At 35.7% G+C, this 15,577-nt stretch overlaps 1 protein-coding gene and 1 long non-coding RNA gene across 6 annotated transcripts; both read right to left on the minus strand.

Annotated features, from left to right (window-relative positions):
- Positions 1–5,426: 5,426 nt before the first annotated feature.
- On the minus strand, positions 5,427–7,251 carry LOC116115640. The gene is made up of 3 exons (XR_004125703.1): positions 7,052–7,251; positions 6,686–6,962; positions 5,427–6,207 (listed from the first exon to the last, which is right to left on the minus strand). It is a non-coding gene; the product is annotated as an uncharacterized LOC116115640 (long non-coding RNA).
- Positions 7,252–8,451: 1,200 nt separating this feature from the next.
- LOC116115630 (protein MLN51 homolog) lies at positions 8,452–14,385 on the minus strand. 5 transcript variants are annotated; one of them, XM_031401763.1, is made up of 12 exons: positions 13,314–14,385; positions 12,632–12,734; positions 12,322–12,530; positions 11,431–12,224; positions 10,668–10,782; positions 10,216–10,338; positions 9,479–9,534; positions 9,315–9,366; positions 9,129–9,197; positions 8,971–9,049; positions 8,778–8,866; positions 8,452–8,681 (listed from the first exon to the last, which is right to left on the minus strand). In XM_031401763.1, exons 1-9 carry the CDS (start codon positions 13,898–13,900, stop codon positions 9,158–9,160), a joined length of 2,079 nt encoding a protein of 692 aa, XP_031257623.1. In that variant the 5' UTR covers positions 13,901–14,385; the 3' UTR covers positions 8,452–8,681; positions 8,778–8,866; positions 8,971–9,049; positions 9,129–9,157. The 5 variants fall into 5 exon arrangements, with proteins under 5 accessions (XP_031257623.1, XP_031257626.1, XP_031257624.1 ...); XM_031401766.1 differs by having other exon boundaries at positions 8,968–9,049; XM_031401764.1 differs by having other exon boundaries at positions 8,452–8,645; positions 8,971–9,197.
- Positions 14,386–15,577: the final 1,192 nt, after the last annotated feature.

Genomic DNA, 15,577 nt, shown 5'->3' on the forward strand with positions numbered 1-15,577 from the left:
TTTTCTTGCGTGTGTGGGTACAACGAATTGCTAGTAACCTCAACCTCACAGGATAAATCCCTATTTTCGTAAATTTTTTCAATCTGCACTTTACTTTCTGATAAATATGTCATATAAATAAATTAACATCTGACAGCAACTAACAGCTCAAACTTACAGAGTTTGGATGACCAAATAATGGTGCCCACGTCTGCGTTTTTCCTCTGCTAGGCCCTTGGATGTTTGCCACCTTCTATAGATTAAGGTATCCAATGGCTAAAATCAGTTGTAGACTTGTAGTTGACCCCGCAAATGCTATCAGAACTTGGAAGTTTGTAACAGACTAACAGTTGCTCTCGAGAAGACAACTGACAGGATGTTGTAGAAAATAAAAAATAATAAAAGCAAGGAAAACGACACATTTATGTTCACTAAACATTCTTCTTTATTTTTTTAAGCATTTAGATATGGGTTAAATTGTTATAATAAAGTTTCGATTATTAAGTCATCATTACTCTTGAATATTATTCAAGAGGTCGTTGTTAATAGGAATTATCACCAAGAGGATTTATCTCAAGTCCCTAAAGGATGACCACTAAGGAGATTTATCTAGTTGTCAATTTCAGGATCCCAAGGAATTAGCTAATGTGCACATAAACTGACTCGAACACTCCGATGACAAATACAAAGAAAAAAAGATTGACTAATTATGATTTAAATACAATTCTTTAAACATAAAAGAGAAGCTAATAATGAAATGATATGATTAATAATTTTTTGGCCTAATAAATAAAAAATAAAAAAAGATTTTATTTTTTTTCTTTTTTCATACCATCATATAATTACATCTTAATGATCAAGAAATCATATGCATTTTTCTCTTGGGAACAGTGATAATTCCAAGTCATTAAGAAAGTCAATTAACAATTTAGATAATAAATTAATAACATTAAGAAAAATAAAGGTGATGAAAGGGTGGTTCTGTAGTTACTTTTACTTTATCCCCACAAACAGAAGCCTCTAAATTATTCATTTCATTCATTCATTCATCCATTCAGATCATCAAACCTAAATATAGTCGAAAGGTTTGCTGACACAACACACATTAATACCCACTTCTTGTGTCAGCATCTAACTCATCATCATTCAGTCAGTTCCCTCCTCTTGTGTTGTGTTCTGTTCTGTTCTGTTTTGAGTGGGTTTCATTAAAAAAAATTTTCTCTATCTGTTTGCAGTTGTGTCAATTGGGATTGGTCAAGAAAAATATTCTCAAAAAAAATCAAAACAAGGGGAAACAAATCTTTTTTTTTTTTAATCTAAAAATCCAATCTTTGTTGTAAAGATCCAAGCTTTGTGTTTTTGATATAGAGTTAGTGCCATATTCAGGGGACCTAGATGGAAAACTGGGTTCTGCAACTATTCCATGGGAGGACATGTTTAGATCAGCCTCAATTCGTAAGCCTTCGCTAAACCCTCCGCCTCACGCGTCGACAGCGCCACAGCCGGAGAAGGGAAATTCCACTCACCCAGTTCATAAAAACACATTGTCTGGTGATCCTCAGGTGAGACTTGCTCTATACATAGCCATGGCTCATGCTGGTCTTTCTTTCACTATTTTTATTCTGTACTTTATATGCAAGCTATTGCAGGCCATATTGTGTTCAATTCCACTGAGAGGTGTTGCATTTTGGAGTGAGCCCTTGAAACTTGGCCTTATTGAGACCGTGCTTGCTATTCCTGTTGCTATGTTTAAGGTTTTTCATTGGTACCCTTGTTGATATTAAGGATGTTTGCTTAAAGGTTTATCTTAAAAGATCAAAAAGTTATCGTTCTATGCGTCATCGGACTGGATTTTCTTTTTCTTTTTCTGTTGAATAAACTAAGAGATTGTAAACTACATATACTATTAGAGAAAGAAAAATAGGGTGGGGTGGGATGGAGTGATTTGTCGTGGAGACGCCGGTGATGTGAAGAGAAGAAAGGAGATGAACCGCGCGGTAAGGGTGGATATGCCGCCAGCGCGCTATTAGGTTTAAATAAACATGTTGGGTAATACCAACGGACGAATTTGAAATTTAGTTTCTAAGGGAGGACGAATTTGAAATTTAAAAAAAATCAAGTTGTCCTTGTTTGGGTCTACTAGAACTATAGGGACTGACGTGTAAACGTTTCTCTCCCATTTAGGAACTGCATTTTTTAGTCAAAGCTTGAACTCCATGATCACAAATAATGATCCAAAACACCGAAAAATTTAATGAAAAACTAAATAGTAGTTTCTTATTGAACACTTATGTTCACATAAATAATAATTGGTTGATTGGATTTGGGTGTGTGCTCTTTCTTTTTATTTTTCGCTATTTGTTTGTGTGATTGTTTGTTTTCTTTGATTCCCAAACGCTATCTAGTTCCTTCACTTTTCTGATTTCTTGCAGTTGAGTTAATTTTGGAGTTACATCAAAAAGATTGAAACTGAGCCGAAGTTGATCATACCTAAGTGAGCTCAACAAGTGTTCTGACGGACCCAGGGTAACAAAATGATAAAAGCAAAGGGCAAAAGGGTAAAGGGTGTGGCTGTCAAGTGGCATTAGGCATGAAGGGTGTGAGTAGTTGGTTAGAATCTATAAAAGAGGGACGTGAGAGAGCGGTAGGGAGATCATTTTGGATTTGTGGGAATTGGAGGTGCTGACCCTCGAAATTCAGCTTTATCCGGGAGGAATTGGCCCTCGAAGACAAACATTATTTCTATTTTCTGGTTTTATTTGTTTCTTTTGGCTGTTGTTGGGTTGTGTTTTGCCTATTTTTCATCTTTGTACCTCTGTTGGCTGTTATTGTTAACTATAGGGGTGAGTTTTAGGAGATGTTTCCATCATGTTCTCTCAATCAGATTCTTCTCATCCAATTTGTCTGTCTTCAGTTGAGCGAACCCTGTTTGAATGGCAAGTGTACAATTGTCCTTTGGTAGATCCTTGTTCAAGTATTCTTTCCCAAGGATGATCCAAGCATGGCAATCAAAATGCTTCTTCACTGCTGTTTGACTTGCAAAGGTACAAAAGAAGAAACTAACCAGGTGTTTCACTTGCAAATCTTGATGAATTTTTTTTATATGTTTGTTTATTTATAGAAGATTATTGTAGCTTATCTATGGAAACAGGGTAATAGTGATGAGATCTTGTATTATTACATGAAAACAGAGTTTAATTGCCGTTGAATTAATTTAAAAAATGAGTGCCTTTAAAGCCAATGTTCCATGGAAACAGGGCACTTAATTTTGGCTTGCAAAAGTTGTTTCCCTTGTTTACAAAGAAAAAAAATTTAGTAGTTAATTAATTACTTCTTTCTAATTTGGAGAGTTATTCCAGTCATTTCAAAAAGGCAATTTTCTTTTATTTTCAAATTTGATTTTCAAATGTAAATGAAAGATGTGGATGGGATAAATTTGTTAGATGGGAACAGAGGTGTTGGTTTCTTCTCATTCCAAATTTTCTTTTGACAAATTCTGTAATGCTTGAGTACATCAAAATTTCGTTTCATGAAACCAGTGGGTATGTGAAGTACAAAATATAAGTGCTTTTTTAACAAATATAATTCATTAGTCGAAAAACATGCTACTGATTAAATATAAATGTTGAATGCAAGTCTTTTTTACCAAACGTTAGTGTTACCAGAAGAATAATTTTTTAAGACAAAGTTAGATCAAAAGAGCTATTTTAATCATTGAGCCAATAACAGCTCATGATCACCAGAGATATGACAAGTTTATTCATACAAACTCTTTATATGAAATCGCTTTATTCCGTGTGAGTGCTGGGTTAGATTTATTATGGAATTTGGGAATTCTTTGCTTCTAACCATTTAGAGTTATTTCAAAAACATACATATATATATATGTAGAGATTAAATAAAATAAGTAAATTTTATTTTAGTAAAATAAGAAAAAATACCTTAAGACCCAGCACCTAAGCTTGTCATAAGAACTTGGAACTTGGAGAACAGAAAGCAGATGTGTAAATCGATGTACGAAGACAGAGGAGAAGTTGCATACATCATTATCTTCTGGTCTTCGCATATGCATCCTTCATTTTTTCTGATGGTTGAACATTCCTGTCAAAGAACAAAAAATTAACAAGATAACATTTAAAGGGAGGAATAGATAACAGGGCTTTAGACAAAACTTACAAATATATGATGTCATTCAGCGAATCCGAATGATTACACATTAGCTAGATAGTGTTATGTTTCCATTTCTCTACCTTAAATACCTTAATAGCATCAACCGCTGCATTCACAGCCTTCTCTTCTACTCACTATTTAGAGTTCTTTGCAGCTTTCACTTACTCAGCCATGTCTATACATTAGTTAGATAGTCCCATGCTTCCATCTATACTCCTATAGCCCTTTTATGTGAGGAGAAAAGAAATGAAGAAAATAATTATCAAACAACTGTCCAATTAAAATTCTGAGGATAGTGACGTGAGCTGTCAGCTAAATGCAATCCCATATATGGTAACATGTCCTGAATTACAGACCATATATACATATAAAATTCATAATATACCTAATGACATTGAGAACAGCAAGCAAATGTGAATGTTTCCATGGCATTTTATATTTGGCCCTGTGCAATCTGGAGTTTAGCTTTGATTCACCATCGTTCTCCTAGCTTGGGCCTACCTGCCGGTCTGATCCAGAACGACAGTGGTTGCAGTCTCCACATCTCCAATGAAACTGGAATGTAATTCCAAACATAAGTTATCTTAAAAATCTGATGAGAAGAAAGAGCAGTACAAATCTTAAACCCAGCAGCTTCATCTTTTTCCCTGACGATCAGTACTTTACATAGTCTGCCCTGCTGCAAATATACGAAGACAGAGGAGGTGAGCAATACATCATGCAAAACTTGAAAAACACATACGTACAACTTACGATTATCATCCCAAGCTAGGATGGTTCCGAGATACGTACAAAAGTTATCTAGTAGAAGTTGCATACGTCATTATCTTTTGGTCCTCAAATGGAGTGTACAAGAAATAGACAATAAACAGTAAAAAACAAGAAGCATAAATACAATTCAATGACTGAAATAAATAATTAAATACTTGTGGAGTGCCATCCAGAAGCAGAATAACCACAGATAGCGTTGGATTTTGAAAGACATACCTCCGCATCTCGTTAATGTGACAGTTTTTGTAAACATTTTTTTTTTCCTTCTTCATAGTTTTTTGTTTCTTTTTTTTTTTTTTTTTTAATGAAGAAACTTATACATATCAACAACTGTTTCAGAGATAGACAACACTGCTTACGTTGCAAAATTACTTCCACAATTGATTTATGCTGCACAACTTCTCCCTAAAGCTTTCACACTTCCAATTAAGTTGGAGATAAAACTTCACTACTTTTTCCAGCTTCCATCAGCTTCTCCAGCTTCTCTCTCGGATTTGCATTCTCTCTACAAGCTTCTTATCTCTTTCCATCACAATATCCTTTTCATCAATGGATAATTTCGGACTGGTGTAGCAATTGCTTCTTCAAGGCATAACACCATATCCTTCCCTGCCTCAATTTGTTCGTGGTGCCCCAATGAAAATCTCAGAAGTTGGTGCAGCAATTGCTTCTTCAAGGCATAAGAACCATCCTTCCTTGCCTCAATTTGTTCATGCTGCCCAAATGAAGAAAACGCCGGCTCATCTCCAATTACACCCAAAGGAAGTTCAAGCAATAGATTTGCTTTTGGCTCTTCAAATGCTAAAACAACCAACTACATCAATTACCCAGAGGAAGTTCACCAACAGATTTGTTTCTGGTTCTTCAAAGGCTGAACAACTAGCTCATCTTAGTTACACCAAGAGGAAGTTAAGCCAACAGATTTATTTTTAGCAGGCCACCGTCTTGTCGTAACTTCAACTTCGGTGGCCATCATGTGATCATCATATTGGATAAAATTTGGCCCGATAAACATGTGCGATTCCATTTCACCATCTTCAATCTTGTTCTCCCTTTCCTTGGTCTTCTCTTCAACGATGACAATTCAACAACATGCTCAAGCTCAGGGTGTATACCACTTTTATATTCTTATCTCTGCCTCGAATACCTTAATAGCGCTGCATTCGCAACCTCCTCTTCTACTTGCATATTGAAGTTCATTCGCAGCTCTCTAACTCTGACCATGTCTATACATCGGTTAGATAGTCTCATGTTTCCATTTCTATACCTTATCGTGATTGCCCTTTTCTGTGAGAAGAAAATAATTAATCAACAACCATCCAATCAAGCTTCTGAGATTGTTAACATGAGCTGTCAGCCAAATGCAATCTCATAAATGGTAACATGCTCCCGATCTACAGACCATATATACTTATAAATTCATAACATCTAAGAAGATTCTTCCCAGCACCTGAGCTTGTCATAAGAACATGGAGAACAAGAAGCATATGTGTAAATGTTTCTTGGCATTTTAGGAACGGCATTTTTAGTGCGTTTATCAAAGCTTGAACTCCATGATTACATCACAAATAATGATCTAAAACACTGAAAAATTTAATGAAAAACTAGTAGTTTCTTATTGAACACTTAAGTTCACATAAATAATAATTGGTGGATTCTTAAAGCAATATGTCTCTAGAAAAGTATGTCAATGAAAAATATCATTTAAAAAATTAAAAGAACCACAAATAAAAAGTCAAAAGACAGTAATTGATGTAATTAATACCTGTGGAAAGCTATCTAATGGCAAAATAACCACGGACAACGTTGGACTCTGAAAGACAAACCTCCACGTCCTACCAACGGGACAAGCCATTGTACAAATATTTTCCTCTTTTTGTTCTTTTTTCCCTTTTTATTCTTTTTTCATCGTCTTCTTTTTCTTTTTGCTTCTTCTTTTATTTTTTTATTTTTTTATTTTTTGAACAAGGATCCACCACCTATCAGGCTGTAGCAATGTTATTAAATTTACTGCAACGTGCGCAGGCGTTTGTCGTATATAACTGCAAAAGCAAAAAACATAAGAGGGAAGGGTGAGTAATCACAACAAATGAATGAAATCAACAGAAAAAATAGAAGCCAGTACAAATACCTAAATTATATTAGAACACACTGTTGCTTGAAGGGCTCCAAAACAAAAGCTGGAGATCACAATGGACAAGGAAAAAGGCCTGCACCACCAGATAGCCAAAGAATGACTTCAGATACAGAGAAGAAAACAGAAGCCAGTGTAAACTACCCAAATTAAATTGGAAAAAGAGCAGTCCAAAGTGCCCCAGAACAAAAGTTGGAGATCATAATGGACCTGGAAAAAGGCCTGCACCACCAGATAACCACACTAAGAAACTTTACAACACATAATCGGCATAAAGTCTTTTGAGCAAAAATTCAACCTTCAATGCAACATAAATTCTTACCTGGTTTTAGGGAAGGCTTCCATTCATTATTTGATTTGTTAGTTGTAAATCCTTTGCTGCAATCACTGGGAAAAAAATATAAAAATTCATCAAACCATGGATCAGAACTGTTTAACATTACAACAATATTGTTACCAAAGCAAAGGAGAAGAAATCAAAAGACAATATAACAACTTTCGAAGATGTCTGACCTAACAGGCGAGAATCATAAGCACCATCAACAGCAACATAGGGTGGACAATATGCAGCACCGGCCAGAACTGGAATCCTAAAAAGGCAAAAAACGCAACTACAGTTAATTCCCAACATTCTCGAAAATATCAAAGCATGAATATCAAATGATTCAGAGAAGAAACGTGGCAGTAACACTACCCCCACTCTCAACCCAATGAACGCAAATGCAATCGCCTATCAGTTGAATCAAGGGAAATATTTAATGCCAGTACATTATAAATTNAGTGACGACAGGCGACAGCAGGTGATGGGGGTGATTTCGTAATAAATTAAAGTTTTATATAAACCAGGGTGTTTTAACTAAATCTGAAATATTGGAGGTTAAAAAAAAATTATTCAAAAATTAATAATAAAAATAATATTATATTAATATTTGAAAAGGGGACAATTTGGTAATTTAAATAACATACCCACCAATTTATTCTCCATAACCAAACATATTAATATAACATACCCACCAACTAACCAAACACATTTTTCTAAAGATTTCCAGTAATCTTCCAAGGTAATCTATCTTTCCAATGATCCAACATTCCTAATAATCTAACATTCTTGAACCAAACGCCCCCTCAGAGGCACTTAATAGAATATTAGCTTTCAAAGTAAATGGTCTTAACTAGTTTCAAATTTCATGTATGGTGAAATCCAACGGCAAATAAGAAGTCTAGCAGAGATGAACTGTTTCCATTATTTAATCACAATTAAACTGATGAAATATTATCATAGCCAAGCATTACATGGTCTAGATGAGCAGCTGTTAAGTGTTAACACACTACTAATTAATTAGCTAAGAAAAAATACCAACCACCCCACTCACTCTCAGTACACAAATACTGGGATATTAAGAGACCAATCAACCAACAAATAACCAATATTAAGGGAATGTCACTAAACATCGATACGAAACTCAAACATCATCCATCTATATAGAAAAAAATTCTGTTTCACCAAGAGAAAGACCTGCTGCACAATAATTCTTGGTTCCATTTTTCATATGAAGTTCTTGGAGAAGACTTGTCCAACATTTCTTCCAAGCTTCACATAAAAAACAAGCCACAAAAAGAAAAACACCTGAGAAACAGAAACACACTGCTGATATCACAAGTTTTGTTCCATAAATTCACAATACAAACATTAAAGGCACTCATCTTCAATGCACATTCATACCGCAAATTTAAACAAGGATTTGCCACCTGTCAGGCCACAATAATGTTATTAAATTGACCGCAGCATGAACAGGTGTTTGTCATATATAACTGCAAGAGCAAAAAACAGAAGGGGAAAGGTTGAGTACACAACAAATGAATGAAAATGAAAGACTTCGGATTAAGAGAAGAAAACAGAAGCCAGTACAAACTACCTAAATTATATTGGAACAAACAGTGGCCCAAAGTGCTCCAGAACAAAAGCTGGAGATCACAGAGGGCCTGGAAGAAGGCCTGCACCACCAAATAACCACACTAAGAAACTTTGCAACACCGAATCGGCGTAAAAAGTCTTATTGAGCAAAACTTTAACCTTCAGCTGCTTATTCAATAGGCTCCATCCTATCTAAGCACATCATTCGCCAAATTCATAGCTGAGTATCTGCATCAAATTTTTAAAAAATAAAATCGACAGGAAGCAAAATACAAATAACACGGAGCTCAATATAAAACGGGATAAACACCCCCCAATCAGAATTCGTTGAAGAATTCAACTTGCCTGCGAGGCTGAGGTTTGTTCTGTTGTTGCCCAAATTCATCACTTCCAGGCTCTGTGGGAAAAAAATATGTACATATTTTTAGCTTAATTACAACAGCAAATAATGACAGTGTGTTTTAACAGTATATGAGCACAAAATTTGAAAATGCAACATAAATTCTTACCTGGTTTCAGGGAAGGCTTCCATTCATTATTGGGTTTGTTAGAAGTAATTTCTTTGCTGCAATCAATGGGAAAAAATATAAAAATCCATCAAACCAGGGGAACAATATGTTACTCTCATAATTACTTTCTTCGGCTATCTATGACAATGTGAACATATAAAGAAACTAGCATTACGAAAAAAAAAAAAAAAAAAAAGTAGATTAAGTCATATGAGTATAATTATCTTTCCAAGCACCGCAGCTTTTATTAGAGATCATCTGATTGAAGACAATTTCTTCATTCATATTTACCTTAGAACAGGCAGCTGTATCATCAAAATACTAACATAACCCTTACTGTTGAAAGTGACGAATATATCAAGATTATAAGACATAAAATACTAAAAGGTTCAATGAGTTTCATGTTCCAGTACAAAACTGTAGATAAAATGAATGAGAAATCCCACAAAGGATGTCCTTAGAATGTGCCAACTTTTTTCATTTACTATCCACCCTCTTCACCTTGGACTTTTACCTAGTGCACATCTGAATCTTACAACGAACTAAGTTCAAGATTCTATTTCAATAATAAAGATTATTCTACAAAGAGAAACTGATAGCAATTGGAGTGAATATACCGATACATATAAAACAGAACTGTTTAACACTGCAACAATAAAGTTATGGAAGCAAAGAAGAAAAAATCAAAAGACAATATAGTAACTGATCAAATAAGTGGCAGACATAACGCTACTAACCTTGAGGAACCAGTCGAAGATGTCTGACCTAACTGGCGAGGATGATAAGAACCATCAACAGCAATATAAGGTGGACAATATGAAGCACCCAAAGCTCCTGCAGCACCAGCCAGAACTGGAAGCCTAAAAAAGCAAAAACGGCAACCACTATTAATTTCCAGCATTCTAAGAGAAAGCAAAGCATGAACATAAACAGATTTAAAAGGGCAGATACATTAGAGAAGACACATGGTAGTAACACTACCACCACTCTAAACCAAATGAGCGCAAATGCAATCTCCTATCAGTAGAATGAAGGGAAGTATTTAATGTTGGTACATTATAAATTCTGCTTCAATCAAGAAAAGTAAATGATTTCAACCATGTGCGGCAAATCAATCACCCACCTAACAAACTAACCAAAACATTTAAAGGAAGCCCAAAATATTTAAGCAAAGAGAGAATTACTATACCATGTCATTTCGGAATTCCCCAAACCAAGCTGTGGCTGAGCAACATAACCAGGAAATGCCATGCCAACAGCAGGAACTCCAATACCACCAGGATGCTGGCCCCCAAATTGCATAACTGCAAACCAATTTATAACAATAAGAGCACTCATAGCCATAGGTCTCAGTTCTAACTTATGAAAAGTTAAAACAGCTAAAAGCTAGAGATAAAAAGTAGAGATTTACTTGTGATCACATATGCTGAAACAATATATCCAAATTAACAGTTCAATACATCAAATTTCTAACCTATACTCCATTCAATCGACAGTGTGATAAAGAACAACCAAGTTACATCAGGAAGCTGATCCAAACTAGGGGATCTATTTGCCAATAATCAATCAACTTTAAAAAAAATAATTATCAACAAGATTCTAATAATCAAGTCTACAAATCCACTGAGACTGAATCTTACACTTACTAGAACCTCTGATCAAAAAAATGAATCACAAAATCTAAACCTCCATTTGGGGATGTCCAAAATATATGTCTTACTAGTGATCAACTCATAAAAGAGGGATCCCTGATAAGTGAGTTATCAACAACATACAGAGAATTAACTTTTAACTTCCTTGCATAACAAATAGCAAGTGGATCCCCTGAAAATCAAGGAAAAAATGTTATCTCCTGAGACCTAAAGCTTTTTTTATTGCATGATATTGTAGCTACCGTTTTTCTTTATTTCTTTTGACTACCGAAGTAAAATGATCCAATAACTTTGCTTTACCTGGCAAAAAGGTGGGGAAATTTTGATCACCAGGACCAACAGTCATATTCCCAGTGGCTCCCATAACTTGAGCCCCACCATACATAAGTGAGCCCCTTCCTTGACTGCCTTTTCCCTTTCCAACCAATGCACCTTTTGATTTACTAGATTCTGATGGTGATTCCACTTCACTATGATCATTTGAATTTACAACTGAAGCTGATTTTGGTGGGGAGGAGGCCTGAGAACCACTAGCAGAACGCTGTCCTACCTGCTGAGGAGGCGATTGCACAGAGGACTGAACACGGTTTTGACTCAAACTTCGTTGAACAGCATTGAGTTGTGTTGGTGGGGAAACTCGGTTGGTTTGGTTCTGAGGTGGGGCTAGTTGATAAGAAATTTGCTGTGGAGTAGCTAAACCACGTCCTTGAGACCTAGACTGAGAGGAAGGCAGCATTTGCAGATTGTTCAAAGGATTCCCAGCAGCCGAAGCACTTGGATCATCAATATAAAGTTTGTCCATTCTAACATCAGCTGCATTTTTCCCTCGCTGCATTGCACTTGGTTGCATGGAGAAACTCTCATCCATACCAGAAGCACGAAGATTCCTACTTGTGTTTCCAGATTGTACATCCCTTTTCTGTGTCAAACTGATATCTTTATTTGAAGAGCCTGAAGGATAAAATGGTGGAGACGCAGAACTCAAACTAGATACTTGTTTCCTCGGAGGAACGGGATCAGATTCTGCATTTGACGAGGAGGTGAAAGCTCTACCTGAATTGGTATGTGAACTTTTCTCAAAAGGCTTCCCAGACCTAATAAGATGAGAATAGAAATATTTTTATGGGAATCCTGATCGACAAAGAGAAACGAACCCATTAAAATGTGACTAAACTCAAATTGTGTCCTCACTGTTTGTTTTGTTGTGAAGGTGCCTGATTGTTGTTCTTCCAACCAGGTTCATACCTCCTGGGCCCCCTTCCTCTGACACCCTTAGGTGCCTGGTTCTGATTGCTATTGTTGTTATTGAACGTTTTGGACCTGTTTCCCCTAGGATACCCATGATCTGGACCACGATTTTTACCACGACCTCGGTAGCGGCCTCTAGAAGACCTCCTTCCCTGAATTCATATATATCAGAAGGCTGGCTTCTTAAAACAGAAGAAAACAGAGAAAAAGAATTGCACTCTTCATGTAGATAGGACATCTATGTAAAATTTACCTCATCGTAATGCCTTTCCTGTGAAGTCATCTCCTCAAACTTGTCATGCCCCCATTTTCTATCATCTTTGGACTCCCACAATTTCCTCCCACCATGAGTTCTCCTAAACAAAATAGAAATTAGATAAAACTACACAATACATCCCATAACTTGAGCAGCAGCATGAGAAAAGTTTATGTAGTATGGACGTTAAAACCTAATATGAAACAGAAGATGACTATTACTGCAATCTGAAAAGGGCAGCATATCATAGATAGATGCACCACTATCGACCACATTATATACCAAGTCCATGACTGACCCTCTAAAATGTTTATTTAAGTGTGTGTTAACCAAAGGCAAGCACATACATTAAATCTCAGCCCACAAGTTTTCTAATACTATCATAGCTTGTGACAGAGACTAGAATTAACTTATTCAACCTATGTTTCCCTAGTTCGACCCTTTTACTCCAATTCAAAGAAGTTCACTTCTAGAGAATTTTCTCTTCTTCATCCCCAAAAAGAAAACACCCAAATATGCCTGCCTTCCTTCAACATTATTTAAGCAAACAATAAGCAACACCATGAGCAAACTTAAAATTTAAAACGTCCTAAACTTATGGTCATCTAATAAATCATCTTAAATACACAAAGGAGAAGACATTCTAACTACAATCCACTTGAAAATATCCAAGGAATACCTGTGTCGACCACCAACATTTTCCCTAAATCGGTCATCATGCATATAGAAAGCACCAGCCGTCGGAACCGCAAATGGCTCATTACTATCTTTTTTCCCTTCCTCCATACCCTCCACTCCATCATTCTTTTCATTATCATTATCCCCTACACTCACGTCCACCGTCCCTTCCACACTCCTTCCCCCATCACCGCTCTCCATTTCCTTGATTTTAACTCCCCCAGCATTCCCCTCCTCTTCTTTCACTTCCTCCTCTGAAATCTCCTCATCTTCTTCTTCCTCATCATAAACTTCCTCCTCATAAACATCCTCCTCTTCTAATTCCTCATCCTGATTTTCTTCTTCATCATCATAATCAGCAGGCGCCCCGCCCTGGCCATCAGATTCATCATCCGAATGAATGTGGGCCCTACGATCCATTCCACGAGTGTTTCCTTTCCCTCTTCCCCTCTCTTCTAATATCTCCTCTTCATCATCGCTCGCTTCTCTTCTTCGCATCACAAGAGAGCGTTTCAATTCTTCTGGATCGCTCTCGTAATCCTCCACCGACTCCGCTTCTTCTGCCGCCACAGTTGTAGTAGTCGCCATTACTCAACTATTAGCTCACTGATATTTCAATAAAAGCTATAATTTCTTAAATAAATTAAAAAGCAAAAAGAACAAATTTTCTAGCAACCAAACAGAAATTTTAATTTCTCTCAACTCTTCAAACCCTCAAACTCCAAATTGTCTCGGAAACCAAACAATAATAATGGAAAATTGAACCGAATCAACGACAGCAAAATCCGTTAAGCTCCAAAACTTTCTCGAGAATTAAAAAAAAAAATTAGGATAATTTTCCACTTAAAATAAAAGCCAAAAATACGAAAACCTTTCGTCAAGCAAAATAAGACGAGAAAAAGCTAAAGCAAGATCAAATTTTCTCCAGAATCAAACAGTAAGTAAAGAGAATCGACGAAAACCGTAACCCTCAAGAGTTAAATTTAAGAGAAAATTAAGATATTGTACGATAGGGATCTAGGTTTACGTATTTTGGGAAACCCTAGATTTTCAAAGGAGAGATATTTTGGGGCTTTCAGAGTGTCGTCATCAGTTGAACGGAGGAGAGTATATATACGAGTGAAAGAAAGGTAATTATCTTTATTTTCTAGGGGTATTTTAGGAAACAGGGAAGAAAAGATTGGGGATTGGTTAGAGAGTGACACGGCGGATGGGATCACTGTTTAAGTAAACATGTGACGCACGAGATGATTTGGTCACCATTAGGTGCGTAACGTTGCCAGAGAGGCTTATGCTGTGTTTTGAATCTGAATCTAAGGCTGACGTGGATTAGACGAATGAGATTATAACACGTTGACATCTAGAAAAGAGAAGAGCCTCACACCGGTTTTGGATATTTGAGAGGCCCGCCATATAAAGCAAGCCTAAATTCTTTGCATCTTTGATATACATATATCGTTAATTAATTTGATAATCAAAAGTTAATAAATTGGATAAGAGTAAATTATAGATTCTGACTTATTACATATGTAGATAATATTTGATATATAAATTCTCCCGTATAAATTAAAATGTTTTAAATTAATTGAAGATTACATTGTAAAAATATATCACATCAATTTGAAAGGATTAATGAATCTTTTATACATATAATTTGTATATACAGTATAACAGTACTCTTATAAATGTTAAAAAATTTATACCAAAAGGGTTATTAAACCTCAGAGATAGTATCAGAAGATTGATTATAGAGTTTATGCATATGAGAAACTATGATAGCCGACCTATATAAAAACCAATCAACATAACGATAAGTCAAATTTATGGTTAAGACTCTCCTCTTATCCCACACACACTACATACTCACACATCTTCTAACATCATCTAAAAGGGCTAGTGAAAATAAATACATTAAGAACATAAATAAAGATAATTTATGAGATCTTTTGTCATACTTACCATTATTAGGAATATTACAACACCCTTGAGATTGAAGAAAAGTTTAAAAATATGAAAAAATATATTTAAAAAAACATGAAAAAAAATGCGCAAGAGAGAAATATGAAAAGAGAAATGTATGTAAGAGACAAATGTAAGAGATTTTTTTACAAGAGAACAATGTAAGAGCAAGAGAAATATAGGAAGAGATTTTTTCACAATGTCGCCTCCTCCACTAACGAGAAGAGAAGAGTCTTTATTTATAGAGAAATACAAGATATAACAGTTAATACACATTAAAGAGACATTTAATACATATTTGACATA

The sequence above is a fragment of the Pistacia vera genome, unplaced genomic scaffold, assembly GCF_008641045.1.
Source record: "Pistacia vera cultivar Batoury unplaced genomic scaffold, PisVer_v2 Contig749, whole genome shotgun sequence".
NCBI lineage: Eukaryota > Viridiplantae > Streptophyta > Magnoliopsida > Sapindales > Anacardiaceae > Pistacia > Pistacia vera.